This window comes from Panthera onca, chromosome D1, assembly GCF_046562875.1.
Source record: "Panthera onca isolate mPanOnc1 chromosome D1, mPanOnc1 haplotype 2, whole genome shotgun sequence".
Classification (NCBI taxonomy): domain Eukaryota; kingdom Metazoa; phylum Chordata; class Mammalia; order Carnivora; family Felidae; genus Panthera; species Panthera onca.
The window spans coordinates 102,997,255-103,025,231 of record NC_138348.1 but is presented as its reverse complement, the minus strand read 5'-3'; the positions used below and the strand labels follow the sequence as shown (position 1 = coordinate 103,025,231).

General features: G+C 52.7%; 1 protein-coding gene across 4 annotated transcripts in view; it reads left to right on the top strand.

Moving 5' to 3' along the window:
• Positions 1 to 27,657, top strand: part of ZBTB16 (zinc finger and BTB domain containing 16) — a 193,281-nt gene extending 165,624 nt beyond the window's left edge. For all 4 annotated transcript variants that reach the window (XM_060604793.3, XM_060604791.3, XM_060604788.3 and 1 more), the window contains 3 exons: positions 15,116 to 15,286; positions 20,001 to 20,168; positions 22,308 to 27,657. In XM_060604793.3, coding sequence (XP_060460776.1) covers positions 15,116 to 15,286; positions 20,001 to 20,168; positions 22,308 to 22,537 — 569 coding nt within the window. In that variant the 3' untranslated portion in view covers positions 22,538 to 27,657. The remainder of the gene's footprint in view (positions 1 to 15,115; positions 15,287 to 20,000; positions 20,169 to 22,307) is intronic.
• The last annotated feature ends 320 nt before the right edge of the window (positions 27,658 to 27,977 follow it).

Below are 27,977 nucleotides of genomic sequence, written 5' to 3'. Positions count from 1 at the left end.
CATACTGTGTCCCGAGGGGAGTAAAAGTAACACCACCTGAAGAGAGAAGTGAGGACTTGCAGAAAGCAGGAGAACAGGATGGGAGGATTTGGTGACCCAGCAGTGCTAGTGTTTGAGAGAGGAGTCTCTTCGGGCCACTTTGTTTACGACCGGGGTGCTGGACACCTGGCCGTGGCATGAGCGTCAGCCATAAAGTTTCCCGTGTGTCCTGGGGCCCTCCTCAGGCCCCAGTCATGCCAGGGAGTGGCCCAGAAACTCCAGAGGAGGAACTGAAAGGGGAGGTACCTTGGAAACAAAATTTACATGGAGGAAAGAAGAACCCCAAACCACTGACATTGAACTTTGCGTTTCCTTTTTAGAATCCGAGCTGGAGTGTCTCTCCAGACCTTTCTTCAGACGCCACCGGTGTGCATACGGGCACGTGTGTGGTGTGGGGGAGGACTAGGTTGCCCACCCGTTGTCCGAGGAACACACACACCATCTAACAGGGCCTTGAGGCCCAGGCACGCGCCTGCTGGACGCTCCGCCTCCTCTCCCTGGGATAGATGTAGTGAGTCAGGAACACAGCCTACTTACAGGGAGGCTGGTTCCAGATTTGGGGGAAGTGGGAAAGTCTGGTGGACGGTGTTTTGTTTTTCCTTGTGACCATAATCAAATTCCTCCCCCTCCCTCCCTGAATGGCCAAAAGGAGCATCTCCTCCCCCCAGGCTTTCAGAGCCACTGCGGCTGGCCGCCTGATGCCACGTAGGAGCCTCCTCCTCAGGCCTCCGTGGCTCCTTCTCGTTGTGTGTTCAGCCAGCCTGTAAATTCACCTTGCTCGTTTCCTCCTTGGGTGGCAGGCCACGAGGCCTAGTGGGCCAGTGTGGGGTCATCCCTGAGGACCGCATGAAAGTCTTGGGGCCTGAGGGCGGTGCCCTGTCACGTCAGACATGCTACTGCCACGGTCCATCCCCAACCTGTGCACGTGCGCCACCCGCTGTCTGTCTCGGAGGGCTGCACACTGGAGGATGTGTGTGAGCAGTAGCTAGAGGAGAGCAGATGGAACCCCCTCCAACTGTAGGAGCTTTAAAGGATCACAGAGCCTATCCTCTTTATATCAGGGATGAGATTGAGGTCCAGAGAGACCAAATTCATTTGTTTAATCCCACATCCACCCATTCGTTCTTCCCTCTATCCAATAAATACTCATGAAACACTTGTCAGGCCCAAGAGGGAACAGCGGTGTGTGAGAGAAAGGAGGCCCCTGCTCTCAGGTGGCTTTCATTCTGATGGGGAGAGGGAGACAGTAACCCTTGAACTTGAAGCCACTCGCCCAAGGCTGGTTGGTGTCAGAGCTGAGAAGTCTGGGCCTCCGGCGGGGTCCTTTCCAAGGAACCACACGTGGCCACTCCCTGCTTCCCAGGAGCCATTCCGGCCTATTCTTCACCGCAGATGGAGATGTGGAGGAGGTGAAGGAGGGGCGAAACTGAGTTTTTGTCTGGATACATCTGAGCATCAGAGGGCTGTACTCCTGTACAAGTAACTTTTGACTGGTCGAGACCAAGGATTCTTTTTATTTTGGCAAAATACGTATATAACATAGGCTTTGCCATTTTAAGTGTTCTTAAGCATACACTTCAACGGCGTTAAGTACGTTCTCAGCGCTGTGCAACCTTCACCGCCATCCATCCACAGAGCTGTTTCATCCTCCCAAACTGAAGCTCTGTGCTATGGGGCCCCAGGGAAGTCTGGTGAAATCCATGCATCAAGTAAAATACCTGAGATTATAAATGGAAACTTCAAACACAGAAAAATATTTTTAAAAAATCATTTGTAGTACCTATGTGTGGTTCTTTGTTATCCTGTTAAGCTCAGGCAGTGGTTGAACGTCCACTGTATTTTTGCAGGAGCGGTTTGCATGAATGTTTGGCTGCAAATGCAACACTTCTCACGTGGTGTGGGTACGCAAATATCTGCCCTGTCCACGACCAAGCTGCATGTACGGCTAATGCAGCTGGGGTTGTTTTGCTTTTATTCCCCGTTGAAGGAGCTGCCGAATTTCAGGTAGAGGTTGGTGAAAATAGAGATTCAATTTTTTTTCTTCTCCAAGTTCACCAGCCTCCTGAATTCTGTCCCTGGACGGCTTGGGGGCTTTGTGGGCTCTAGGTTAGGGAGCCCTGCCAAGACAGAGTTTGTCTAGTCTTCTCTGCCTATAAGGGCAGCGCACCGGGCCGGGGGCATGCTGATGGGCTAGGACATGGTGACAGAAACCCTCCCTGTGCATGCGCCTTGGAGGGAGGGAAGGCAGGAGCGTCACAGGAACCCGGCCAACGGGGAAAAGGTGCCCCCGTTCTCCCAGAGCCGCCAGCCTGCTGTCTGAGGTGGGCGGGGCCGGTGCCCCCTGGAAGTGTGCCTTCTGGCAGCTTCCCCGCCCCCCCTTCCACCCCCTTGTCCAAAGGCTCAATGCAGAAGGGAGCCATATGGTCCTTTGTGGACACATTTTCCCTAGTACAGTATCGTCCTGGTGTGAATGCAGGGCCTGGCTCTCCAGTGTCAGCTGTCCCTCCCCTGTGGCCCCATCCCCCTCCCCCCGCAGCCAGCCCCAAGAGTAGGAGGTTGTGGGGGACAAGCTCACCGAGTTGGGGAGCTCTGCAGAGTCGGGGTGAGTGAGGCGTCTTTCGGTAACACCCACACACACACTCACACAGAAAACTGTTGAAGTGAAGTCAAATGTCTCAAAGTCAGATCCCTTTTTAGTATGAATTTGCTGTGTCTCATTCTGAGCACTAATTCCAATTTAATTGCAAGTGGCCTGAAGCCTCTTCAATAGGAGTAACAAATGGTTTGATTTTGTAAACTTCATCAGACTGCATTTTAAATGCGACACAGTAGCCCAACTCGAATGCCAATGAAGCACTGGAGTAGCTCTCTGTTTACTAATTATCCGTTTTTACTCCAAGCCACGCTGGCTGGCTTGTCTGATTAAATCGGATTTGTGGGATAGAGAACAGCTAGCAGAGTTTTCTCTATAGTAAACGAGATTGAAACTATGGGCCGCCTGGCTGCACACTGTAAATTATATTTCCTTTTAAAGGGGACGTGTCTCTTTTATTTCTCTGTCGCCCCTCCTGCATATTAAACTTTACGGTACAGAAACGGACCCGGCTCATCCTCTGGAGCCAGCTCGCTTCTGTGACTTTCCACGTTGCTCTCCGAAGAACTGGAAAGGAAACGGGTAGCAACATCCCCTGCTTCTCCACCCGACTCCGTTTCCTTCTTTCAGTCCTTTCTTTTCTCCCTTTTATCCAGGGGGCGAGTTTTCATTATCCCATTATTCTAAAAGGTACCTGAGATGATGTGGATTCTTAGAATCCATTTTTGAGTAGCCTAAACAAGGGTTCTAGCGAGAGAAAATTTACCGGGACCCAACCCAGAGGGTTTTTAGCGTTTCAGAAAGGCGTGAGTGTTGGGTAGTATCATGCTCGGGTGGGCAGGGGTGGGAGTGAATCGGTGGGGACGGAAGGCAGGTCAGTTTCTGAACAGTTGCCTCTGTTCGTTTGGTTCACTCCGGAATGAAACCCTTTCCTCTGAGCAGAATGAAATGAAGATCACCTGGTTCCTCTCTGTGATGCAACAGAGAAAGCCATGGCACAGGTGCGAAAGGGCTAGATGTCAGTGGACCAGTGCCCATCGGTGAAGTGCAGGTTGAGGGAGCTGGTGGGTCCGTCCTTCACTCCCTGGGACCTGGGGTCTGGCCTGGAGCTGCCGGGTCCTTTTAATTGTTTATTCCTTTCTGTCTAGGAAAGCCACCTCCACCCTCCATCCTTCCTGAGAAATTCTCTCTGTGTCTGTGTCTCCATAAAACGAAGGCAGGGCAGCCTTGAATAAGGTGTAATCAGGCTGTGCTTAAACTCTGCCGTTGCTAAGACTTTAATTCCAAGAGCTTGACCTGTCCTGCCCTCACTCTTGGTATCTACCTTTGTGCGGGAGCTTTTTATATTTTAATTTGCTTCTGAATGTCCTGCAAAATTAACGGTGTACGCACTCTTCCCTTTTTGGCCATTGTGTGCGGTACAGTATGGGAAGCCTGGCGGTGCCTCTGATAGCCTGGTTACCGTGGGAATGAATGGCTACCACAGTCTCAGGCTCCCAGCCCTCCTTTTAATTGTTGACAGTAAAAAGCGTTTAAATGCTGCTTAATTTGTAATCATCTTCTGGGGGGGAAAGGAGAAGAACCATTAAAATGTCAGTAAAATGAATACGTCCTTCTCTCTCTTTTTTTTTTTTTTTTGGTTGGGTTTTGTTTATTTATATGCGGTTGCTTTTTCTTTTCATTGCCTGATGTTTGTCAGATATTGAAATGGCCCTGAAACAATCAACATTTCACTTTATTTTGAATATCTGTCCCCCTCCAACCCCTGCTCTCCTCCCCAACCCCTCCTGTCTCTCTGGGTCTTTGTCTGGCCTCTGACTGTCTCTCCTTGTCTGTCCCTCCCTGCCTTTCTCTCTGGACCTCCTCCTACATCCACCTCACTGTCTGTGAAATACATCGGGGTTTACAGGTCTTTAAATAAGACCCAAGCTGAGTTGCTTTTTCCCAGAGACCCCTCTTCTGGGCCCTGGCTCCTCCCCTGGGGGCCTCAAGATGACTTGGGGGATGCTCGGAACCAGAGAGATTGAGTCTCTATAGAAAATGTCTTGTCCACTTGATGAACAGAAGAGATAAACAAGATCTGGTAAGAACTTATTACACAAATAAGGACATCGGATCTCATCTTCAGGCAGAACCGCCGTACCCCCTCCTGAAGCTCTGGACCCGAACCACTGCTCCGAATTGCAGTGCCTGGGGCCCCCGGGTGGCTCAGTCAGTTAAGCGTCCTACTCTTGATTTCCGCTCAGGTCGTGATCTCAGGGTCCATGAGTTTGAGGTCTGCATCGGGCTCTGCACTCTCAGTGCTTGGGATTCTCTCTCTTTCCCTCTCTCTCTGCCCCTAATCACCTCTCACCTGTCTCTCTCTGAAAGTAAATAAATAAACTTAAAAAGAAATTGAGGTACCCACCATGTGGGGGCACAGGGCCGTAGGGAAATGAGACCACTGGCTTCAGAGAGTCTGGTTCTCTTGCTCACCCTCTCCGAGGGTCACTCTTTGGCTTTTTTATCACAGCACTGTGGGGGGCATGGGAGAGAAAGCTTTGCTCCCCTCTCTCTCATCTCATCGGCCAAACCATCGCCTAGTACAGAGGCTTGGAGGTATCTTCAGACCCAGCGACTCCAGAATTGCCCTTCTGATCGTATGGCCAGTTCTGGAAGGAACTAAGCAGGTAATTGCTGGTCACTTGAGAGAAAGGACCCAGTACGTTCTTTCAAGTCTTGCTTTCCTCATCTTCCTAAAATCCCCTAAAATTCCCTATCTCACAGGGCTTGAGAAGGACTTAGGGGTGATAGACCTAGATTGGCCCCTAGTGATACACGTGGGTCTTTTCTTTGCCTCACCTGGTGACCGTCCCTCTGTGAGCCTAAGACGGTGGTTTCTAGTGAAGCCTTGAGATTCTCTTTAACTAAAAGAAGGCTTTCCAATCAGACTCTGAGGGAGAAATGCCTTCACCACATCTCAGTGGAAGAAGGATCTTTCAGTCTTCCAGCATGCTCTTCCATAGGCCTAGAATAATTGTTGCAGTAGGAGGAAAAGTTTCAAGGGTCATTTATTATCACCTTCATTTTTCTAGTCAGGAAACGGAGACCCAGAGATGTCTAGTAACCTACCCAGGAGTGCACAGTGACTTAGTCACTGAGCCAGGATTGGAGGACAGGCCTTCTGGCTGAAGACCTCAGTGCTTTCCATTCTTCACCCTCTTCAGTTGGTGTAAAGTCCTAGGAAAGGGTAGGGCAGGAGGACAATGGCAGGATAATTACCCTGGCCTGTCCTTTCCCACATCACACCCTTCAGGGACTCTTTTCCAAGAAGCCACCAGGACCAGAGGAGTTAGAGACTGGGTGATCCTAGCTTCTTACAGTCCAGCTCATGCCGTCTACGGAGAGCTGAGGGCACAGAGCGGAATGCATGCCAGTTGGATTGCAGGAAGAACCCACTGGAGCTTTGTGTGTGCTACCCACCTACCCCAGGGGTGCCAAGTCCAGAGCCTTTGGGAACCCCGAGGGTAGACCACTGCCTGTCTATCCTGTAGAAGGGCAGTGTAGAGGAATCGAGGAAGGCAGCTCTCTGTATCTCAGGAGGAGAGGCTGCACCCGGGTCCCTCAAGGCAGCACTCTGTTCACCTGCTCGGTCCGTCTCCCCTGTCCGTCTCCTCTCAGACTGGCCCCGTCTCAGAGGCAGCTCTCCTCTCCCAGATGGGCAGGACCTGGGAGAAGCTTCTGATCCCCGGGGCTGGGCGACTGCAGGCTGCCCCTTCCCTCTCAGGGCTGTTGAAGTTGGTCCAATTTTTCAATCGTGGGCCAATTAGTTTCACAAATGGGGGCCCCCGTGGTGCCAGGGCACATTTGTTCCGGGCCTGCGCACTGGCCGGGCCCCATTGTCCTGCCTCCCGCCCCCGTGTGGGCCCATTGTCCTCGCCCCCAGCAGGGGCTGCTTACCGCTGATTTATACGGGCAGGCGTCCTGCGGGCTCCAGGCTGCACCGCCACAGCTGGCGGAGGTGCTTAAGGCCACGGACCCTGCGACCTTTGCCCCAGTCCTGCTGTCATTTTGAAAGTTACAGACCGGAGGGCTGCATACCTCTCCGGATTTACTTCCCACCCCAAGCCCACCCCCTATTCTCTCTCTGTCTCTCCCTCCCTCTCTCCCTCTCTCTCTCTCTCTCTCTCTTCCTTTCCTTCTTCCTCCTCTTCTTGCTCTTGTGGTGGAAATTTGGATTCACTCTGGAATGTCTGAAAGGGTTCAAGTACATGACTAGGAAGTGGCTGCAGGTATAGGTGGGAAGAGGAGAGAGGTGCCTGGTGTGGAGGTCGCTGCTGCTTCCCCTGGTGTGGCTTTTAATACTGGGTTCTGTTCCCTACTTCTGCATCAGATGCTGGGGTGGGGGGAATGAAGGAGGAGGTTCCCATCAGTTTGACGTAGTGCAGTTGAGTTTGCCCTTGGCGCCTTTCCTGCTAGGGGCCATACACCCTGGGAAGCATAGCCCGCCATGAGGGCGTGCCAGTGGGGAGGCGGTCATGTAACCGGGCAGCACGGCCCAGCCCAGCACAGACCGGATCTCATTCTAGCCTGTTGACTCTGTTGCAAACCAAACTCCCACTTTTCCTCCTCCGTTTTGCTTCCTTTCCTTCCTCTTCCACCCCTTTTTCTCGTCCCCCTCTTCCAGTTTCTCCTCCTCTCCGGCTCGTTTGTTGGAGTGATTGACAAAATTAGTAAATCCATTCATGTTACTTTTATTGTGCAGGTCTCAATAAATCCCCTGTGTCCGGGGTGCACCTTAATGAGCTAGTGAGCTGACAAATTTGTTTACTGTAGCTGGAGGTGCCGAGTAATGAAATGCACTTGTGTCTGCAGCCCACTGCTAAACAAATACACGGCTTTCTGGGAGCCAGCATTGCTAGCTGCTGCCTGAGGACGCGGCCACATTCCCCCAGAGACCGCAAGGGTGTGCGCGTGCACGTGTGCAGGGGTGTGTGCTTTGAGAAATGTAATCGCTCACCCGTCCCCGGCTCAGTTTGAAAACAAATTTGAATCAGCTGTTCTGGCTCCTCCCCTTTCTGGTTATTCATTGAGAACTCTCTGTTCCTTGGACTGATGCTCTGAAGCCATAACCGTCCCCCTTTCCCTTGTGGAAGTGGAAGGTTATAGAGACCGCTTTCCAGGCTTCAGGAGAGAAAGGGAAAAGGGGTGGGGAGGGCTGGATAAGGAGACTGGAATTGACCAGAAGACTAGATGCTAAGGTTTTTAGCTCTTGGCTTGGTTTGAGAAGATGTAACTGAACAGAGATGATCAAAGGTGTCCCAGCGGCAGGTGACTCTATATGTCGGAGACAAGCACCCGTGCCCAGACTTGCGGCTCATCTGGTTTGAGGTGGGCCTTCCAAGATGTTTTCTTAGCCTCCTCTACCTGTTGTGGTGGGGAGACCGACAGCAGTGAAGGAAATAGTGGGGCTGGTCTCCCATGCTCAGAAGCTGTCTTTCTTGGAGTCATTGGGCTGACACTGTCTTGGGCTGGGCAGACTGAGCCCTTGCTGTGCTCACAGCTAGCCTCCTGAAGAAGCCTGGGAATTCTGGAGCTCCACGCACATGATCCTGCAACACGTGCCTGAGAGAAGAGATAGCAAGGGAGCTCTTGACCCTTTCTCCAGTAGATCCCTTGAAAAGAAGCCAAACCCTAAATGATGGTACAGGGGGAGCCAAAAGGGAGGCACTCCTGCCGATGTCATGGCTGGACATTTATTTCCTTTCCGTGTGCTCTGTGTCCCTGCCCCCTCCACACCTGTAGCCTTCTCCATCCTCTTGAGATGCAGACAGAGTCTTCCCGCTTTCGGTGTGAGTCAGCCTTGGACGGCTCGTCTCCGTCTTTTTCTTGTGCACAGTGGATGATGCAGTTCTGCCGTGTTCTTTACCAACGAAGGGGGTGGGGGGAGGAGGGAGAAAGCTGAGGAGCGGGGAGAGGTGGCAGTCTCATCAATAGCTTTGATGTGTGGCTACTGGGGCTGCCCGTGACTGGCAATGGCATCCGGGAGGTCAGAGGAAGTATAGAAAGACATGTCTGACGGATTTGGGGGTCAGACAGGGGGGAGGGGCGGGAGGGAGGGTAGGAGACGGTTTCAGTTTAAACCAAGGTTTTCACAACCCCTGAAAGTTGACATTTTCTTCCTCTGGGGACAAAAAAAAACCTGTTGGCGGTTGCAGGGGAAGCATCTCTTCCTTGGCTTGCTTAGGTGGGGTTGGACATGACAAGCCCATCCGTGGTGCGTGTGCACGCACATACGCACACAGAGTGCACACAGTCCGGCACATGCACACGTGGCAGTCATAGCTAGCTTACCAAAAAAAGCCCGAGTATATTTAGATCCCTTTGCTCTTTTGATTAAGAAACTGCTTATGCTGGAGATAATAAGAGCCTTGTTCCAAGAAGGTGTCGCACCTGAACATCTCCTCCAGCTGTGTACCCCTCTGATCCTGTTCCTTCCTTTCTATTAAAGAGCTAATTGGTATGTAAATGGCACAGGTGTAAACATGAGGGTTTTTGTGGCTCATAATTTCAGACCCAGTCATCACCTGGGTGAAATAAATATCCTGGGTCTATGTCACCCCTCCTGCCTCCTGTTCCACCCTGGCCTTGGCTTTCTCCCATTTTTTGGCTATAATTAAACTGGTTTTAAATTGAGAGTCTGTGAGTCGTACGTGCCCTGCAGCCAAAACGGGCTGTGCTACCCTTGGGGGTGGAGGATGGCTGAGGTGTGGGTCACCATCTCCAGAGACAGAAGTGAGGCAAAAGGAAGCCCAGATGTTTGCACGGGCTCTGCCCACATTACCCGGAACCATGCTTTTCATTCAGGAGGTTATTTCGTTCCATACCCTCCTCTTATCTCCAGTTATAAGCCGTTTCAGGCAGACATCCTTGGAACACAGCCCAAGACTGAGCTCCAGTCAGTCTTCAGAAGAGCAGAGGAGGTACTGTTCTTTGACCTGATAAATTATTTCCTTGGACCAAGGCTAATTTATGTATCCGATTTACATTGAAATTTACAGATTGATAGGAAACAATACATTTTGTAGAATTTACATACTCAGAAAGATTTGTCGTTTGCCTCATCACAGCCCTGGGACGTTGACGTTGGCAGGTGAGTTAGGCAGGTGAGTTAGGAATGCCGTTTCCTAGAGGAAGAAATGAGGCCAAGGGCAGCGGCTGCTTGGCCCAGGGTCACAAAGCCAGGAAGGCGGTGCCTCTGGGCCAGAACGGAGGTCTCTTTCACTGCACTGGTGGTCTCAGTCTTTGCTTCTGAGCAACAGAGCTCAGACACAGAGTGAGAACTGGGGAGTCCTGTCCAGCCCACCAGATAGACACGAGAGGCCCCAACAAGATCAGATGGCTGTGGGTCACTCAGTATCACTAATTGCCAAGGAGAGTCTCCCTGGAAGTGCTCAGGAATGGCTTCATTTGGTCTGAGCTTTCTTCAGCTCTTGGGTCTGGCTGTCTGAACCGGGACTGCCCGTACCCCCTGCCCCCTCTGCCCTTTGCGATTTGTCTCCCAGCTCCTTACTTATTCTTTTAAGCACCATGCAATTACTGAGTGCCTGCTCTGTGCTGGGCCCTGCGCTCTGTGTCGGGGAACACAGAGCTGAAGCAAACAGCTCCTGCTTTAGAGGGTTTCCAATCTCTTAGGCAGAACTGAGTGTCAAAAATAAATGTATCAAAGGCTTTTATGTGCTGTAGTCATGAAGGCTTAGAGGAAGAAGATGTTCTTGGCCCTGAGTCCTAAATGGTGTAACTCATCCAGGATGCCTTCTCTAGAGTGCACTTCTGGAAGCAGCAGCCCTGAGTCGACGGAACAATGTAGGCTCGTATGTTGTGTGGGGCTGCGGTGATCCCGAAGCAGCTCACTTGCTGTGGGAGGATGCCCAGGCTGAGGGGGGGACGTGGAGGCTGGAATCCAGCCTCTTTGCTCGTGAGAGCTGTGCACCCAGGTGACCGTCGGTGTCTGCCCAGAGGAAGGGGCATGACTTTCTAAGTCAGACAGGGGCGTCATCCGGGCCGGTAGTGGCTCTTGCTACCACTTCATCGTTCTGCCACGCTCACGGGTATCTCGTTCGTCACCATCTCAGCAACTACAGGCGGTGTGGCAAAGGATGAGCACAGCCCGGTCCAGAGAAGTTCAGTGACATGCTCAGGATCACAGAGCAAGCGAGTGGCAGACCAAGACCTCTGTGCTACTTTTGTCTTCCTTCAGTATGATTACTGAAGATTTTCTGCCAACAGTGGAGCCTCCTCCCGTCTCCCCAGTGTGGTCTCAGGCACAAAGTCTCTCTGTAGCGTCAGAAAGAGCACCGAGTATCTCTGGAGCTCAGGCGTTGAAAGGAGCCGAGTGTTTTAACACTGCCCGGCCCTCTTGGCCGGCTGCACACCTCACTGCAGCTAATGAATTTGCTAATACAATTTTCTAGATAATTTTATTTCCATAGTCCCACGTTTTAATGTGTTTCCAAAAGCTAGCATTTATTTGCTTAATCTCCCAGTGTAATAGAATCTGCCTTGACTCATCATACATGCGAACAATCAGCTAGGCAGAAACTACAGCAAATTGTTTAATAACTCAAATCTAGTCTCTAGATTTTTAGCTTGCATGCACCACTGGCTTCTCTTGTGTCTCCCCCACTTCTCCCCCCGCCACCTTTTCCTTTTTGCTTTTTAAACATTTTTCCATCTCCTCAGCTGTTGGTCTCCAAACAGAAGGAAGGAGAGAGTGGATATGGGGCCTCTGAGGCCCCTTCTCTTCACCTCTGCACCGAGGCCGGTGTGTCAGTGGCCAAGGAGAGCCCCTGAGCCTCGTGAGATGTCCTAGGAAGGGGAGAGGGACCTTTGCAGGGACATTGCAGCCTTTCCTTCCCACGTGGTGATTATGTAACTTGAAACCTGGCACAGAGCTGACCATCCGGGACTGTAGGTGTACCATGCTTCCCATCTCCAGCCTGGGCCTCAGTTCTCTCCCCCCGCTCTGGTCCTCACGCCCGTACCCGAGTCTCGTCCCCACCCACCTCCAGTGCTGTCAAAAAAGCCATCCGCTCTCTGCCTGCTTCTGATCACTTGCTGCTGCTCTTGGTCCCCACGTGACCCTGGGGGCGTTGTCCTCGCATGCAGGTTGGGTCACGCCAGCACCCCTGTCCTTTCCTGGCATCGCATAGCCTGTAGCATGAAGTGTGATCTGTCCCACCTGGCGATGTGGCCCCGGTGGTCTGACCCTCCACTAACGTCCCCTGCTTGGGTCCGTCCTCAGGGTCTGTCCTGTGTCTGCCTGCTCCGAGATTTTCTTGAGGTGTTTCCTTGCTTATCCCGGCCCCTGGACCCCTCCTCCGGCTCCTTGGCTGGTTAATGCTCTTGATTTCTCAAAGCCAAAGTTTTCATGGGGTCACCCTGTCTTGTCCCTGGTGGGTCATCGATCTGCCTGGGAACTAGTCTGGGTCCCTATTTGTGTGCTTGAACTCAGCATCCCCCTGGTCACTTAGCACAGTGCCTACACTTAGTGACGTTCATGGAGTGTGCCGGCCGGACACAAAGAGGGTCCAGGCCATCCTGAGAAGTACGGATGGCCTCGTGGGGGCAGCTTTGAGGAGCCTGCGGAAGACCAAGAGGGCAGAGAGCTGCGGTATCCCCAGTCAGTCCTGCTGGGTGTACCAGCCCTTGGAACTCCTCTGGGCTTGGCTTTTTAGGCTTGGGGTATCCTACTGGGACTGTCACGATCCCTCTGACCCAGGCACCTTCCACAGCCGGGGATTTCAGGGGATGCTGAAGGAGCACTGTGGGCCGCTGAAGGGCTTGGCTGGCCCAGGAGGCCTGCCCCAGCTGACCAGTTTAAGGCAGCTGTTTGACATCTGGCTTAATCGGGGCTGGTGCTTGGGGCCCTCGGGATGAATCAGCCAGGGCAGCTGTCTCACTGCACACACATTGCAGATGGACTGCCCCCATGGGTGTGTTCACCTGCTAGACAGACACCAGCCGCTCACTGTCGGCTCCTGTCCCACAGACCACCCTCTCAGGCAGGTGGAGCCGAGCACCCCGGCACCTCCTGGGGTTCTTGCTGGCCCTCAGAGGTTGGGAGGCCTCAGAGGGCTGTACCTTGTGACTCCGCTTGCGGTCCCCTCCCAATGGCCACGGTGGTCTCACTGTTGCCACAGTGGGCCCTGCAGGTCCGGGGGCCGCTGGACCAAGCTGGGTTAGTGCCGGTGTGGTGGCGTCATCACTGTGCCCCTTCCAGGAGAGGCCTGGACAGATTGCACACCCAGAAGAACATAGGGGCCTGGCCCTGTGCTTTCTAAAGTCAGACAGACCTTGGGCATTTTCAAATCCCAGCTCTGCCTCTTCGGACTGTGTGACCTTAGGCAGGTTATTTAACCGCTCTGTTTTTCCATTCGTAAAAAAGAGGGAGGAGGATGCCTGCCTAGTGGGGTTGGTTGCAAGTTTTCAATGAGATGGCGGCACAGGTAAGCAGCGGCACAACACCTGTATTCTTCCTTTCCCTCGTGCGCACTGAGGCCGGGAGCGAAACCGCGCTCCTGCTTTGCGCCCGGCCTTCCCTGGACCTGGATGCAGGCAGCGACTGCTGGCAGGATGGAGCATGGCTCCAGCTGCCCAGGCCTCTGAGTATCTGCAGGGGTGGCTGTGAAGGGAGGGGGAGGGTCTGGCCTTCCCACTAGTTCATCTTAAACCCAGCCACGAATGGGACTGAGGCAGCGAGAGCGGACCCCCGCTTTGCTGTCCCCGTTGGGTGACCCGGGAGGCAGCAAGGTCCTCATGCTGTCCTTCTCTTCACCCCACTACCTATGTGAAGCTCCTTGATTCCACACAGAATAGACAGAGCTCCGCCCTTCCTCCCCCTCTGGGCTGGGTTGACAGATGCTAGGCCTGTCTACCCTTCCCACTTACTTGCATCCTTCACACAGGGCAGGGCGATGCAGGGCTGAGCACAGGTTATATCACCCAGATGCCACCAAGAGGGGAGAGATGAGCTTCCCAGGGGAGCTGACACGCTGAGGGAAACAGGATCCAAAATGGCGGGCAGTGAGCCACCAGTTAGGACTCAGATGGTGGGTGTAGATGCTTCCTCATGGGCTGCTGTACCCAGAATGGCTGTGGCTCCAGAACAGGTTGATCAGAAAGTGGGCTGATAATAGAAAATAGCAGCCTGTTTGTGTAGGGTACCATAATTCACCTGTGCTTCTGATGAGTGCAGGGAATGACCAGACAGAGTGAAATGGAAATCTCATGGCGCTCCTTAGCTTAAAGCCCTTTGACAATTGCCCATTGGTCTTGGGACACAGCCTAAACATCTTCATGTGGTTTTCAAGACCCCACATGACCTGGCCCTGCCTGCTGGTTTGGCCTTCCCCTCCACTGTCTCCCCGTCTCTCCAGCTGTGTTGTTCTTCTCTCTGATCCTCCAATCAACTACGTTTCTTTCCAGAGTGTTCAGGGATGCTCTCTCCCGGGTGCGGGGTGACATCTACAACGGCAGCAGAGACTTTGTCTAGTTTTCCATGGTTATATCCCCAGTGCCCAAAAGAGAGTGCCCCTTATAGAAGGTACTAGAATAATATTTGTTGAATGAATGGACTCTTTTTTTTTTTTTTTTGAATGAATGGACTCTTAAGTGAAAGGAAGAGAGAGCTGGTTAAAAGAATAGGGTCTGTTGGGGTGCCTGGGTGGCTCAGTCAGTTAAGCTCAGCTTCAGCTCAGGTCATGATCTCGCGGTTCGTGGGTTCCAGCCCCGCATTGGGCTCTGTGCTGACAGCTCAGAGCCTGGAGCCTGCTTCAGATTCTGTGTCTACCTATTTCTCTGACCCTCCCCTGCTCACACTCTGTTTCTATCTCTCTCTCAAAAATAAGTAAACATTAAAAAAAAATTAAAAGAAAAGAATAGAGTCTGTGGCTAGCCTCCGGAGAGGATTCAGACCCAGGCAGCCGGCGTTCGAACGGCGTGTCTGCAGCTTCTGAACTCTGGGGGAGCTTTGGACAAGTTGCTCAGTCTGTCTGTGTGCCTCATTTGCCTTATCTGAAAGGTGAGGTGGTAGAGATGGGATTTTAAAGCAGTTATGTTTGAGCAATGGCTTGGGTGCGTATTACCGTCTTCGTTACGTGATTCCTCACAGAGGCCACCCTGACTTCCCAGTACCCTGCCTTTGACACAGCACTACACGCGGCTGCTGACGCACATTTATTGTTGCGACGCATCCGATCCTCTCTTTCTCCTCTCTCTTTAGGTTCCGTGAGGGTGAGCGGTAAGTTGATGTTATCCACCATTGCAGTGGCACACTGGGTGCTCCATCAACGCTGGGTGTGCCTTTGGGTCTGCCCCTGAGCTTGGGGGATTGGAGGCACTGGTCCTGTTCCTGGCTCTTGCTCTCTCGTCTGGACCTGGACGAGTAAAGAATGGCCTTGAGCTCCGCCCCCCTGAGGCTCTCCCCGCTCCTCTTTCCCACAGGCACGGACATGGCTGTCTTCTGTCTGCTGTGCGGGAAGCGTTTCCAGGCTCAGAGCGCGCTCCAGCAGCACATGGAGGTCCACGCGGGCGTCCGCAGCTACACCTGCAGCGAGTGCAACCGCACCTTCCCCAGCCACACCGCCCTCAAACGTCACCTGCGCTCGCACACAGGTAGGCCCGTGCAGGTGGCAGGTGGATGGTCGGGGTCTCTGGGAACCCGTGTCTGGATTTACCTCCAAAAATGTGGAGTGGAGATGTGAGGTCGAGTCGGCCCTCCGCCCTTCTTGGTTCGAGGTGGGCATGCGGGCGCCTCCATGGTGCACGTACGTGTTCGTTGTTCTCCCCATCCCACCTTGGGGGTCTGGGGTTCCCAGTCTCTGTGTGTTCCACACAGCAGGTGGTCGTTAGAGATGCAGGCTCTTGGGTCCCACCTTTGGAAACTTTGACTTAGCGGATGTGGGTGGGATCCGAGACTACGCGTCCTTGATATATATTCTCAAAAGACTCTGAGGCAGGTGGACCCAAAACCTAGTTCGGGAAAAAAAACTACCTGTTTGGTCTCAACCATCTGCCACAGCCTCCACCCCACGACCATTCGCTCCTGAAGTCCCCCTTGGGCTCCTAAGGGAATGTTGCAGGAGTGGTCCTGCTGGCTCTAAAATAACAGAAGCAAATTTTCTATCCTTAGCCCTTAACCTTGCTTAGGGGAGATGATGAGGGTTTATGAACAATGAGCCAGAGGACGGGAGAGGAAGGTGGTTGTGAGTCAGGGGGCTGGGCCCTGTGCCCCACCCTCTAGATGGACCCTGAGGGCCGAGGGGCAGATCGATCCCTTAGCAAGGTAATGGGTGACTTAAATTCATTCCTTTCTCTGTGACAAAATTGGGTCTTTACTGACTGTACATGGAGAAAGGAGTGTCCCTCTCTGAGTCTGCATGTGTCTCTGCTTGTGTGTGCTCTGTCCTGGGTTTGGAGTGGGAGTGGGGGACAGGGTGGGCCCGGGAGACAGAGAGGCACGCTCCGTATCGGGGTGTATAATGGGGCGTATGCTCATGTCTGTTGAAGGGGGTAGAAAAAGTTGTGTGCCTCAAGACAGGAAGTGGTAGGACCCTCTCTCTCCTCATTCTTGGGTCTTATCACAGCTCTGGGATTAAGTACACAGGCCAGGCCTCTCGTGGGTGGCGGGCTTTGCGGAATGAGGAAGGGGCTTTACTTATCCTGCACCGAGCAGGCCTGTCCTGCCAGTGGTGTGCATCTTCATCAAGGAGCCCCCCCCCCCCCAACCCCGCTCATGCTTTTTGATGCCATTCACTTCAGGGGAGCATATTGCCTTCACATCACTTGATTTGCTTAGAACTATTCAGGCTCGCTGGCATAGGACAAGGAGAGGTCCCATAAGGTAGGTTCCCAACAAGAAGGGCTCAGGAGGAGGGAATATCAATGAGGACTTTCTCTAGTGACTGTATAAGCATCCCCTGTGGTATAGGCACCAGCCTGTCCACACCTCCCCCACTGGGTCCCCAAGTTCAACCTTAATGAACAAAGTGGCCAGTTACCTTTCAACCACTTAGAAGCATGCTGCCGGGTCGAACCAGTGTGGGCTTCATGGGACTTGAATGGTCCCAGCCCTGTGAAGTCCACCCAGGATGTGCCCTGCTCTTCCCTTCTGGGAGTGCAGACGTCAGAATATCACCTGCCCCTGTGTCAGTCATGCACAGATCTGTGGGGAGGGGCTATTCCAGACATAGTTTGGGAGAAGCAACTTGCTTGATCTAGGAAATAGAGCACGTGTGCTACCCACGCACACATATACACACCCATCGATTTTCACCCCAGCGAGGCCCTGTGCACACAAGCTGTATGTATACAGGCTGAGCACACCCCCACACACAATGCCTCATTAATATTCCGTTGTTCTTGGCCCCGTTGCTGCTGGGGCCGGGTGTTTAGCATCGACAGCTGTGTTTTGTAGGTTAGTCCAGCCGCGCTCTTGGCATTGATGGATCCCTGATTCACACGGCTCATCATATAATAAACTCTCAGCTGTGCTAAAGGGAGGGGCCAGAGGAGGCGCTGGATTGGGGCCGGGCCGGTGCCAGGGAAACCACCAGGTGAGGACAGGCCGCTGGGGTCACAGATGCACTGGGCAGGCCAGAGGGGCTCTAATTAGTCTCGTTTGTCCTGCACTTAATGTCAAGCTCATTAAAGAGGGTACAGAGTTAATCAACGTGCCACAAATTGGATTTTGAGTTCTGCAGCCAGTTTTGTGTACATTTTGGCCACAGTGACACCATTAAGTCTCAGGGTGAGGGTTTTAGGCCAGGTGCTTGCCATGCTTCAAAGTGCATGTGTGTGTGTGTGTGTCTTTCTTTTTTTTTTTTTTTTTCCCTCCGAGTTCCACTTTACTCCTTTCCCGGGGCTGACTCTGGAGATTTCCTATTCAAACTCATTTAACATGTGATCCACTTCATAATTAAATTCATAAAAATCTGATCAAACAAACCTCTCTGCCTTAACCCTTTGTTTTTTGAACTCTCAGGGCCCCCCTCTGGAGGGGAAGGGCACAGACGGTGGCTCTCCGCCCCCCGCCTCCCCCGGCCGGGTGGCTGCCGATGTACGTTTTAATTACCGGGCTCTCGCTGAAGTCTCACGTGGCCCTTGCTTTATTTATTTATTTATATCTTAATGAGGATACTGAATCCTTGATTAAAGTCGTTATCGTTGCCAATTCGGCAAGGAGGGGAAGTCGGATGTCAGACGGCGGGGGGTGGCTGTGTGTGCAGGCGTCTGCACGGGGAGAGGGGCACGCGGGCACAGGCCCGCACAGACTGACCCTCAGCTGGACAGACATGCAGCTAATTAGGACCAGCGTGTGCACGGACCTCTGCTCCCTTTGGGCTGGCGGTCAGGGACCAGGTGGTCTGCACAAGCCTGGCAGCCAGAGGGCAAGCAGGTGCCGAGAACCCCAGGATTCAGTCCGGCCCCGGATCTGCACGTACCTCTGAGCCAGGGCTGGGCCCCGTAGGTCGGGAGGAATTCGTGTCGAGGGACGGCTCTGCTCTTGCGCCTTCTCCTGTCCGACGCCTCGTGGGAGCGCTCCCACCCTACCCCTCCGTGACTTCTTGTAGGGAGAGAGCCTGCAGTGAGCAGACCCCAGCATCCACTCCCCACAGAGCCCTAAAAACCCTTCAGAACCATCAGAAGAGATGAGAATTTATGTGGGCACAGGGGCCTGCGTTGGAGAGGGGGGAGGTTGGGTTGGCGGCCTGAGGAGGAGAGAGACAAGAGAGTAAAATATCATTTTAAAGAGGAAGTGAAGGCACAGGCATGCGAGTCTATAACGAGGAGGACAATTTATGCCCAGGCACGAGTGCGGTTTGACATGGGGATAATGAAAAAACGTAGGTCATTGTGGATGACTTAAACCTTCAGCAGCTGAAGAAAATGTATGAAATGCAGAGGACATTACACGGTTGGCAGGCTCGCGCATCTGCAGAGGGACAAGTGAAATACAGTGGGCCATTCTTTACCATAAACTGTGGTTGTTGGAGATGCAGCCCAGAGAAATTGTAATTACAGTGACAAGACGAATCAGCGATATTTAAATATTCATGAACAAAGTCTGGGGTGATCAATCTATCTTTATTGTCTGTGCCTTCACTCCTGTAATAAATAAGTAGCTGAAGTCCTCACCTTTCAGCCCCCGAAGCCCCCGCGTTGGGTGGTTCAAAGAAAGAGATGGTGCATCCCCACACCCCGGCTTCTCACCCTCCAGAGGACTGAAGAGCGGGAAGCGCAGGAAGGGAGGCTGATTGGGCACTGATTCCAGGCCATGGGCGACAGCTCTCCCCGCTGGGTGGAGGGAGCCGGTAACAACTTCATCTACCCCCCAGTTCCCGAGCGCCTGCTCTGGGCGTCCCAGTGCTCCGTACCGAGGCAACGGGGATGCATGAGACCCCCTTCTTACCCTGGAGGGGCTTCCACTCTAGAGGCACCGAGGGCATGACAGGAGACACACGGTACAGCGTGTCACTTAGCGGTCTGATGAGTATCGCGTGTCCACACTCTTGGAACCAGACCTGAATCCCGACTCAGCTGCTTACAAGCTGTTTGACCTTACACACCATCTATCTCTCAGCCTCTCGTTCTTCTCCTCTGTACAGTGAGAATCCTGTGTTTCTTGCTAAAATAACAAAATGCTAGACATTTCTTCTCTTTGGGGACAGAAGAAAGAGAGTGACTCAATTTGTCTGGAGGGCGGGGGGTGGCTACAGGGAGTCTTCCACACCATGGTGATGTGTGAGCCGGGCTTTGAAGGATGACTAGGAGTTTGCTGGGCAGAAAAGAAGAAATCAAGCAGAGAGCATAGCTGCTGAAACTAAGGAGGAGGAAGAGAGCAGAAAGCATTTGGGCGGGGTGGGGGTGGGCAGTGTGATCTAGTTGTTTCTCAGATTGGAGGGTGGTTTTTGAGGAGGGGGGAGTCAGTCAGGCTAACATGGCTTTTGCCCCTGACCTACAGAAAAGGAAGAGAAGGGAGCCTGAGGAGCTGGGGGACAAGGTTTCAAAGCCCACAGGTCTGCTTTCCCTTTGTGGGGGCCTGCTTTCTGGGGATTGCTGTTCATCCCTGAACCAAATGCGCTCTCTCTTCCTGAGACTGGCCCTTGACCCATGGGCAACCGAGGGGCCACAGTAAAGTACGGACCTGTGTGAACACACTATTCACATTGGGAGCTGGGGGGGGGAGGGGCGGGTCTTTCCATGGTCTTTGGAGAATGGTGGTGAATGCAGGCAGTCTCCTCTTCCTGGCGTACTGAATGTGGCTTGTGGTTTCCTAAAGAGGGAGCGGGGAGAGGCAAGGCCTTGATCCAGCCCTTTGTCCCCACAGGCGACCATCCCTATGAGTGTGAGTTCTGTGGCAGCTGCTTCCGGGACGAGAGCACGCTCAAGAGCCACAAACGCATCCACACGGGTGAGAAACCCTATGAGTGCAATGGCTGTGGGAAGAAGTTCAGCCTCAAGCACCAGCTGGAGACGCACTATAGGGTGCATACAGGTACTGAAGACCGGTGAGGGCACCTGAGCTGGGGCAGGGACCTGGGTGAGGGGTAAGGGGCAGGTGGCTCTCCAGGGCAGCCCGGGCGAGGATGGTCCAAGACTTACCCCAAGACTGGAACGTGACTCTGGTGAAGGTTAGCACGATGGCCCAGGTGCCACCGCCCGGGGTCAGGGCCGAGGCAGACATTGCTAATTGATCATGGCACGCTTTCCAGGGGCCCAGACTGGCCTTCCAGGCAGCCATGCCAACGGCTTGCAGTTTGTGCGTCCTGATTTGGGGTCAAGTTGGCCTGCTTACTGAAAAGTAGAGGCTGGGATGGTTTCTTGTTACTGGGGGTTAGAGTAAGAACTGGGGGGTGGGCACTGAGTCTGGTCTCCAGGCACTCAGCTCTGGAGAGCTGAGACACTGTTGGGTTGAGTTCTTCTCAGAGATCAGAAGGGCAGGTATATTTACTAACCCCTCTTCATGTATAACGTTGTAGCATTTCACAGGGCTTTCACATTCCTTTTTATGCAAGAGAAATGTGATCAGAGGGTGGGGTCTGAGGACAGAACGAGTAGACATGGCCATGGTGTCCAGAATTGCCAGATTCGGGGGCAGTGGAAGGCTGGAGCTGGCCTGCAGTGGCCCGTGAAAGCCCATCTTGCCCATCTCTTCCCAAGTGCAGTGACATCACCTCAGTGGCTTAAAAGCAGCCGGGGTCAGAGTAGTCCCAACATGGCCATGGGCAACTGCTACAGAATCGGGCCTTTTTGGAGAGCCAGTTGTTAACTGCTTCCCAGCAGCACATTGCAGGTTGGGGGGATGGTGGGTATTCAGAAGGACCTCCCATGAGGATACGAGGCGTAGTGGAAGCTAGTGGAATCTGGTAAACTTGAAGCCTCCTCTGATCAGGGGAAGCAGCCATCCTGACCAGAAGACGGTGGGGAGAGGTGACTGAGGGGTGACTGAGGACAGGTTGTGCTGGCCGAGGGGAGAGTATGCTTCCATAGGAGGTGGGGGGATAAAGGAGGCAATAAGAAGAGGATGTGTGGTGTCATAGCTGTGTGTTCTTGCCTCCAGCCTGGGCCATAAGGAAAGCCTCGGGTGGGGTGCTTGCTGCTGACAGCTAGAGTCCCTCCCGGTATTTTCCAGAGCCCTGGGGCTTCCTTAGCCCCCTGCTGGGGATGTGACCTGGTGAGCCGATCATTAAATGCATTGGTGGTGACTATTGTAAATAGCAGGTCGATAGTTAGATCACTTTGGCTGTTCATTACTTCATTATTTGCTGGGGCCTCTGCACAGAGGAGTATTGATAGCAAGATGGCTGGCCAGTTAATTACTGTATCGAAACAAGGTTCCCTCACACCCTCTGCTCAGCTCCAGGGGACTCTAACTGGGAGGAGGCTGGGCAGCAGCTAGGGTGTGGCAGGGCACTCCCAGGCTCTCTGTCCCTCACTGCTCTCTAGCCCCCCTGGGAAGGCAGGGTCCAGCCTTAGAGGAGTAGGCATCCCAAATGGAACACATTTGAAGGAAAGGATTCCCTCATTTTCATCCCCCTCCTCCCTACCAGCTGTAGCCTCAAAACGACTGTATCCCCGCGTTCCCCTAGAAGGAATATCCCGAAGGACTTTCAGGGCCTCACTGTCCCTTCTCTAGACCCCCATATCCTTTCTTCGGAAGGTAAGATTCTGGGCCTTTGGGAGGGTTAAATAGAATGAGGCAGGGCTAAGGGTGTGCTTGGCAACAGGGCAGCCCCTTGGTACGTGTGGCTGCTGAAATGAGGAACCATGGAGTCCCTCTGAGCCACTGAGCATGTAGTTCCAGAGGCACTAGCCACGCTTCAGGTGCTCAGTAGCTCTCTGTGGCCAATGGCTACCATATTGGATGGTGTATCCACACTTCAGGTGCTTAGTAGTTCCGTGTGGCCAGGGGCGACCATACTGGATGGTGCCTCCGTGCTTCAGGTGCTCAGTAGCTCTTTGTGGCCAGTGGCTACCGTATTGGATGGTGCATCTGTCGTCGCATAAAGTTCTAGTGGGAGGTGCTAAACTAGAGGGGCCCAAGTCTCCAGCGAGCGAGGGCCCAGAGCAGCCCTGGCGAGACCCTCACGGCTCTCTCCCTGTGTCCTGGCTCTCTCCTGCCCTCCCCCCACAGGTGAGAAGCCCTTTGAGTGTAAGCTGTGCCACCAGCGCTCCCGGGACTACTCGGCCATGATTAAGCACCTGCGCACGCACAACGGCGCCTCCCCCTACCAGTGCACCATCTGCACGGAATACTGCCCCAGCCTCTCCTCTATGCAGAAGCACATGAAGGGCCACAAGCCCGAGGAGATCCCGCCCGACTGGAGGATAGAGAAGACTTACCTCTACCTGTGCTACGTGTGAGGCAAGACGGCGGCAGTGGCGGGGGAGCGGGCAGCCGGGAGAGAAGAGTTAGGGCAGGATGAAGTCGAGGAAGGACTGTGGAAAAAAAAGAAAGAAAAAGACAAAAAAAAGGAAATAGAAAAAAAGAAAAAAAAGAGAGAGAGAAGAAAAAGGAAACCTGATAGCTGTCTGGCCTGGGACTCTCTCTGGGGCTCCAAGTGACCTGGATGCCCCGCCACCACCCCTCCCCGGCGGCCTCTGTCCCTCCTCCCTGGCTGGAGGTTGGCTTCATTTTCTTGGGTTGGGGTGAGCATGGTTTGTTTAGCTCACTTGGTGGTATATTTTTCTCTTCCCTCCACCCAGACCCTCCTTTTGCATCCAGAAGTGGAGGCTAGGGAGGGGGTGAGGGGTGCTGTGGTCAGAGCCAAACAATCTTTGCCTGTCGCCCTCAGAGGGAGGGGGCCCGCAGGTGGTGGGGCTGGGTTGGGTCACAGTCACTAGTCGAAGGTCACATGGCAGCTCTGGGGGCAGAGTGGAGTGGGAGGGGCTCTCCTTCCCTCCCACCACTCAGTTCATTTGTAGCCCCCCACCCCCCAGCTCTGCCGCTCGGGGTGTCCCCTCAAGGTGTTCGGAAGCCTCATGGCTCTTGCCCCTCCCCCAGCTCCTTGCTCCCTGCCTCCAAGAGGCCCCTCCCAAGTGCAGGGGTACCCAGCCCCTCATGCATCAGGCAGCGCCTTCCCTCCTGGCTTAGCTCCCTAGCTGGGAAGCTGCATTGGACTCCACAGCCCCCTCACCCCACCCTCCGCTTTCTGAGAACACAAAATAAACGGAGTACCCCACCCTAGTCAAGCCCTGTCATGAGCGAGGTTCCTGCTGAGCTGCTTTCGCTTCCAAAATGGGAAAACATAACTAACCCTATACCGTCCCACCAAGCAAACCAACACCAATCCCTACCACCCCTATTTCAGGCCCTAGGAGAAGGCGTCCGTGAAAGGGCTCATTGTCCGAGGGAAGGATGTGCCCAGATGTGTCCTACACCTGGAGAAGGGGACGCCCTGCCCGGGGATTGGGCTAGCTGGTTGGGGGTGGGGACCCCAGCCCTGGTCCAGAGAGCAGCACAGAGTTCCTGGCTCTCAGGGCAACCCCCCCCCCCCACAAGTTCCCAGGGAGGAGGAAGGAGAGGAGGAAGAGGAGTAGAAAGCGCTTTGGCCCTTATGTAAATGTTTTGCTTCTTTTCTGTGTCCCCTGTTCCCCTGTTAGCACATTGTACTTGAATTACCTCAGTTTTTTGTGACCTCATGAGCTTTTTTAACCCCTGTATCTCTTTTTTGGTTGGGGGTTGGAGGAAATGGGGAGGACGTTCTTTTCTGTTTCTTGTATAAATTAATAGTTGGTTTAGTAGACTTCAGCTGGCCACGGCCCCTTGCCATCCCAGCTGGACAGAGCTGGACGGAAGGAGTGGAGTACTCAGGATCAGGACGTGAGAGCCGGGGTCAGCAGAAGGTGGGCGAAAGGGAGGGTGTGTCAGGGGCACTCTGGAGTCACCGTTGGCTCTGCCCAGGGCCTCCCAGAGGCCTCTGTACCCAGCAAGGGTTCAGCCTAAAACACTCTGGAGAAGATCCTACCTTTCTTAGAATTTGCTGGGTCCTTTGGGCCTGGGGTCCTGTATTATTCAGATCCCTGCAATCGTGTGGCCCCGCCTCTGTGTGCGTTATCATTGCCAAAATGGGTCTAATTTGCAGGGCTGGCGTGGGGATGAGCCGGCCTCTGTTTTGTTGCGTTAGGGTGGGCGTGTTGTTTTTCTAAAAGCTACCTCTTACGTTCCTCCAGTTCTTCTTTTGTTCCCTTGCTGCCTCCCTTTCTGCTGCTCTGTTTCCCTCCTTCCCCCCAACCTCCCCACCCTGAATTTTGGAAAGCACGTTTGCAATATTTGGTTCGCTTTGGGATGGGCCCTCCGTTTCATCTCATGCTTTATTTGTAAGAGTTGTGTTTGTTTGTTTGTCTTCTTTTTTTTCTTTCCTTTCTCTCTCTGAGAAAGTTGTGGCTGCGTTTTTATCTTAGGGTTTTAAAAGTGGTTTTGGGGAAGTGGTTTTGGGGAGAAGGGTTGTGAGGGCTCTAGGGAAGTCGGAGGGATGGGTGCTGCTGTGACCACCCCCCTGTCCCTCGGCCCCGTCCCTCCTGCCCTCCCCTGCAATCCTGCCCACCAAATTTGAAGGCCTTAAAAATTGTGTGTGGGGGGATCGGAACTTGGGGGGACCGTGTCACTAGACTGTCGGTCGGGGATGGTCAGGTAGGGAGGATGCTCTTTTGCAGTTGTAATAATGACTTAGTGCTTTGGAAAGGACAAAAAAAGTTGAACTATGTGACTAGAGCAGTTGTCATGTTGATAATGTGAAAAGAGGCAAATCATCTGGGGGAGGGGCGGTCTGTAAGAAATGTTTATGCACTATGCTTCCTCCCCCAGCCTGGGAAGAAGGGGGTCTGTAAACCCCCGAAAACAATATTTTACCAGCAAGATCTCTTGCAACTTCGGTGGGGAAGGAAAAAAAAAAAAAGAAACTATTCCATAGACGTAGCTGACACCTCTCACTCGCCCCCACCCTTCCCACGCAGCCTGGGTCTCCTGCCCTGTTCATAAAAGCTGAGAGGGTTGAGCTAATATTTACAAATTGTAATATTTTTGTAATGTTTGTTAGTTCCTTCGTCAGTTCTACAGGACCTTGCCCTTTTTTCCTTTTGTAATGTGAATAGGAAAGAAAAAAGACAAAAAAAAAAAAAAAAATCCACCACCGCCACCACCAAAATACCCCTCTGTGTGTGTGTGCGCGCGCGCGTGTGCTTTTTGTGTGTGGTTGTGTGTTCAGTCACGCAGTATTGTTGTAATCTGGTGTTGCAGCATCGGATGGTACTAAGTGAGCACCTGTCTGCCCCCCACCGTCCCTGAGGGACCCTAGCAGGGAAATGAGGACAGAGGGTCAGGATGGGTGGTTTCTGAAGGATACTGAATGGGAGACGCCTGTGTTGGCTTTGCTCTCCCCTCCTCCCCGACGAAGCCTCGACACCTGGATAGAGTCCAACATGCCTCTTTGCTAGGTTCCTACTCACAAAGATGAAGTAATTCTGACCTTGCCAAGGCCTTCTTTGCCAGGCCTAAGGGCCAAGGCAAAGGTCAAAAATTATCTGGAGTCTTCAGATGTGTCTGAATAAAGGGGGCTGGGGAGACTAGGAGGGCAGAGGGTGCTGTCTCCCCAGGTGAGAGCTGAGTGTTACTTCCCTCTCCATTCTGCCATCTGGCCCCTTGGCCACCTGCTGCCTTTAGCTGTGTTACCGCTGACGACCCTCCCTGCTACTGCCTTACCCAGCATTAGCGAAACTTCTCCAGCCGGGAAAGTCCGAGCTGCTTAATGGTCCCTTTCTAGTGTTCAGCTCCTACAGGCGTGTCCCTTAATGCTTTTGGTGACATTTACCCATCATGTGCTCTTTCCCTATTCACTCCTTCACTCATTCAAAGCATTAAAATCCTATGTGTATATAGGATAGACAAATATATAGATATATATATATATAGCAAGAGAGAGATATAAAATAGTAAATATCATTGCTGCTTTGGGCTGCTTTGGAGGAGGCCATGGATATGGGGAAGGTAGATCTGGGGTGCAGGGGTGGGTAGGGAGGCTGGGGGCCCCAGTGATTCAGTACAATCCAGGGATGCAATGCGGGCTTGTTTAGTCTTTGTGCCTGAACGTTTCTCCATGTGTAGAAAAAAAACACAATATTTGCTGCAATTTTTCACAAGTGTATGGTACCCTTCTGGATGCTGTTGGTACGGCCGGCTGCAGGGGTGAGCAGTGGTGGGGCAGCCTTTGGACTGTCCAGTGAGGGTGACGGGCAGGACGAGATTTGTGGAGAGTCCCCTGCAAGTCCAGTAAGAGTGAAAGCTGGGGCACCACGTGTTAGAGGAGCAGAGAAAGATCAGACTCTGTTCATTTTTCCTGGGCCTCTGTCCTATCTTTTTCCTCTTCCATCTGGTTTCCTCCTTCCTGGATCTTCATGGCAGCACTTCCTTGGACGTTTCAGTAGGAGGGAAGAAAGCCAGACTGACCCTGCTCCGTGGCGCTCATGGGTGGAGGAGAAGGCAGAGCCAGCCGGGAGAGGGTGCAAGAGAGACCAGGGAGGTTGGGTCAGGGGAAGAGGGTGGGGAGAGAGGGGTGTAGGCCTCGCAGGCCTGTCGGCTGCCGGCCCTGCCTTCCTGGGTCCTTGATGGCCCACTTTGCAGACAGGGTACCAGCCTCCTGGTGTGTGTCATAGAATTTGTTCACGTAGTGTTATGCATGATCTTTGTGAGGTTACAAAGCCGTGGTGGTGCACCATGACATCCAACCCATATATATAAAGATAAATATATATATATATGTATGTAAATTATAGCACTGGGGGCCCCCGCTGCCCTGCTGGACCAAGCAAAACTAAGCCTTTTGGTTTGGGTATTACGTTTCGTTTTGTTACTTGTTTGTTTCTGTGGCTTGTCTTCTGTGGTGACAGCACAAGAATTCGTGTTTTTAATTAATTGACGTTCTAGTTCATGTCTACCTCAGCACCTCCTCTTAGCCTAATTTTAGGAGGCTGCCCAACTTTGTTTCTTCAATTTTACCGGTTACTTTTTTTTTTTTTTTTTTTTTTGTACAAATCTCTCTCTCCCCCCCCTCCCTCCCCCTTCCCCCCTCCCCCCTTGCCCCTGCCCAGCCCCAGCCCTGCTTGCTAGTCCCTCTGTGGTCTAGTCCCCATGTCACCCAATGTCAGTGCGGTCCTGGTCGCAGCTTTCCGCATCTGCCTTCGTTCCGTGTAGATTGATGCGTTTCTTTGTAATTTCAGTGTTTCTGACAAGATTTAAAAAGGAAAAAAAAAAAAAAAAAAAAAAATGAATTTACTGCTGCAGGTTTTTTTTCTCTCTCCATGTGTCACTAAGTGAAGTTTGTGCCTTCTATAGCAAAGAGAATATTTTTTACATCCTACTAACAGTAGATTTTTTTGTAGTGAACATTTTTTGTATTTTTATTTATAAGTCTCATAAGAAAAATAGCACTGTTCAGTTGTATACCTTGAATCTGCAGTTAGAAGAGAATAAAGTTAATTCAGTTGTCTCTGGCTTGAAGTGTCCCCTTTTTTAAAAAAAAAAAAAAAAAGAAAAAAGCTGCTTTGTTTTTTTTGACGTTTCTGGGGTGGGTAACACTGGAGGAACTGAGATTTCTGGCTGGGGATGGGGGAAGAGAAAGTTCTGGTGTAGTTCTGCGGCCTTTTATGCCATATTTTCCAAGGCACATGCCCACTTTGCAATGTATGTTTCTAATACTTTTTCTTTTAAAGATAGCATTAAATACACTATCGTTTGATCCTGGGAACAATGTATGGAGTCAACACCATAGACGTTCACGCAGTAGCTCAGATCAGTTACTGCTGTGAG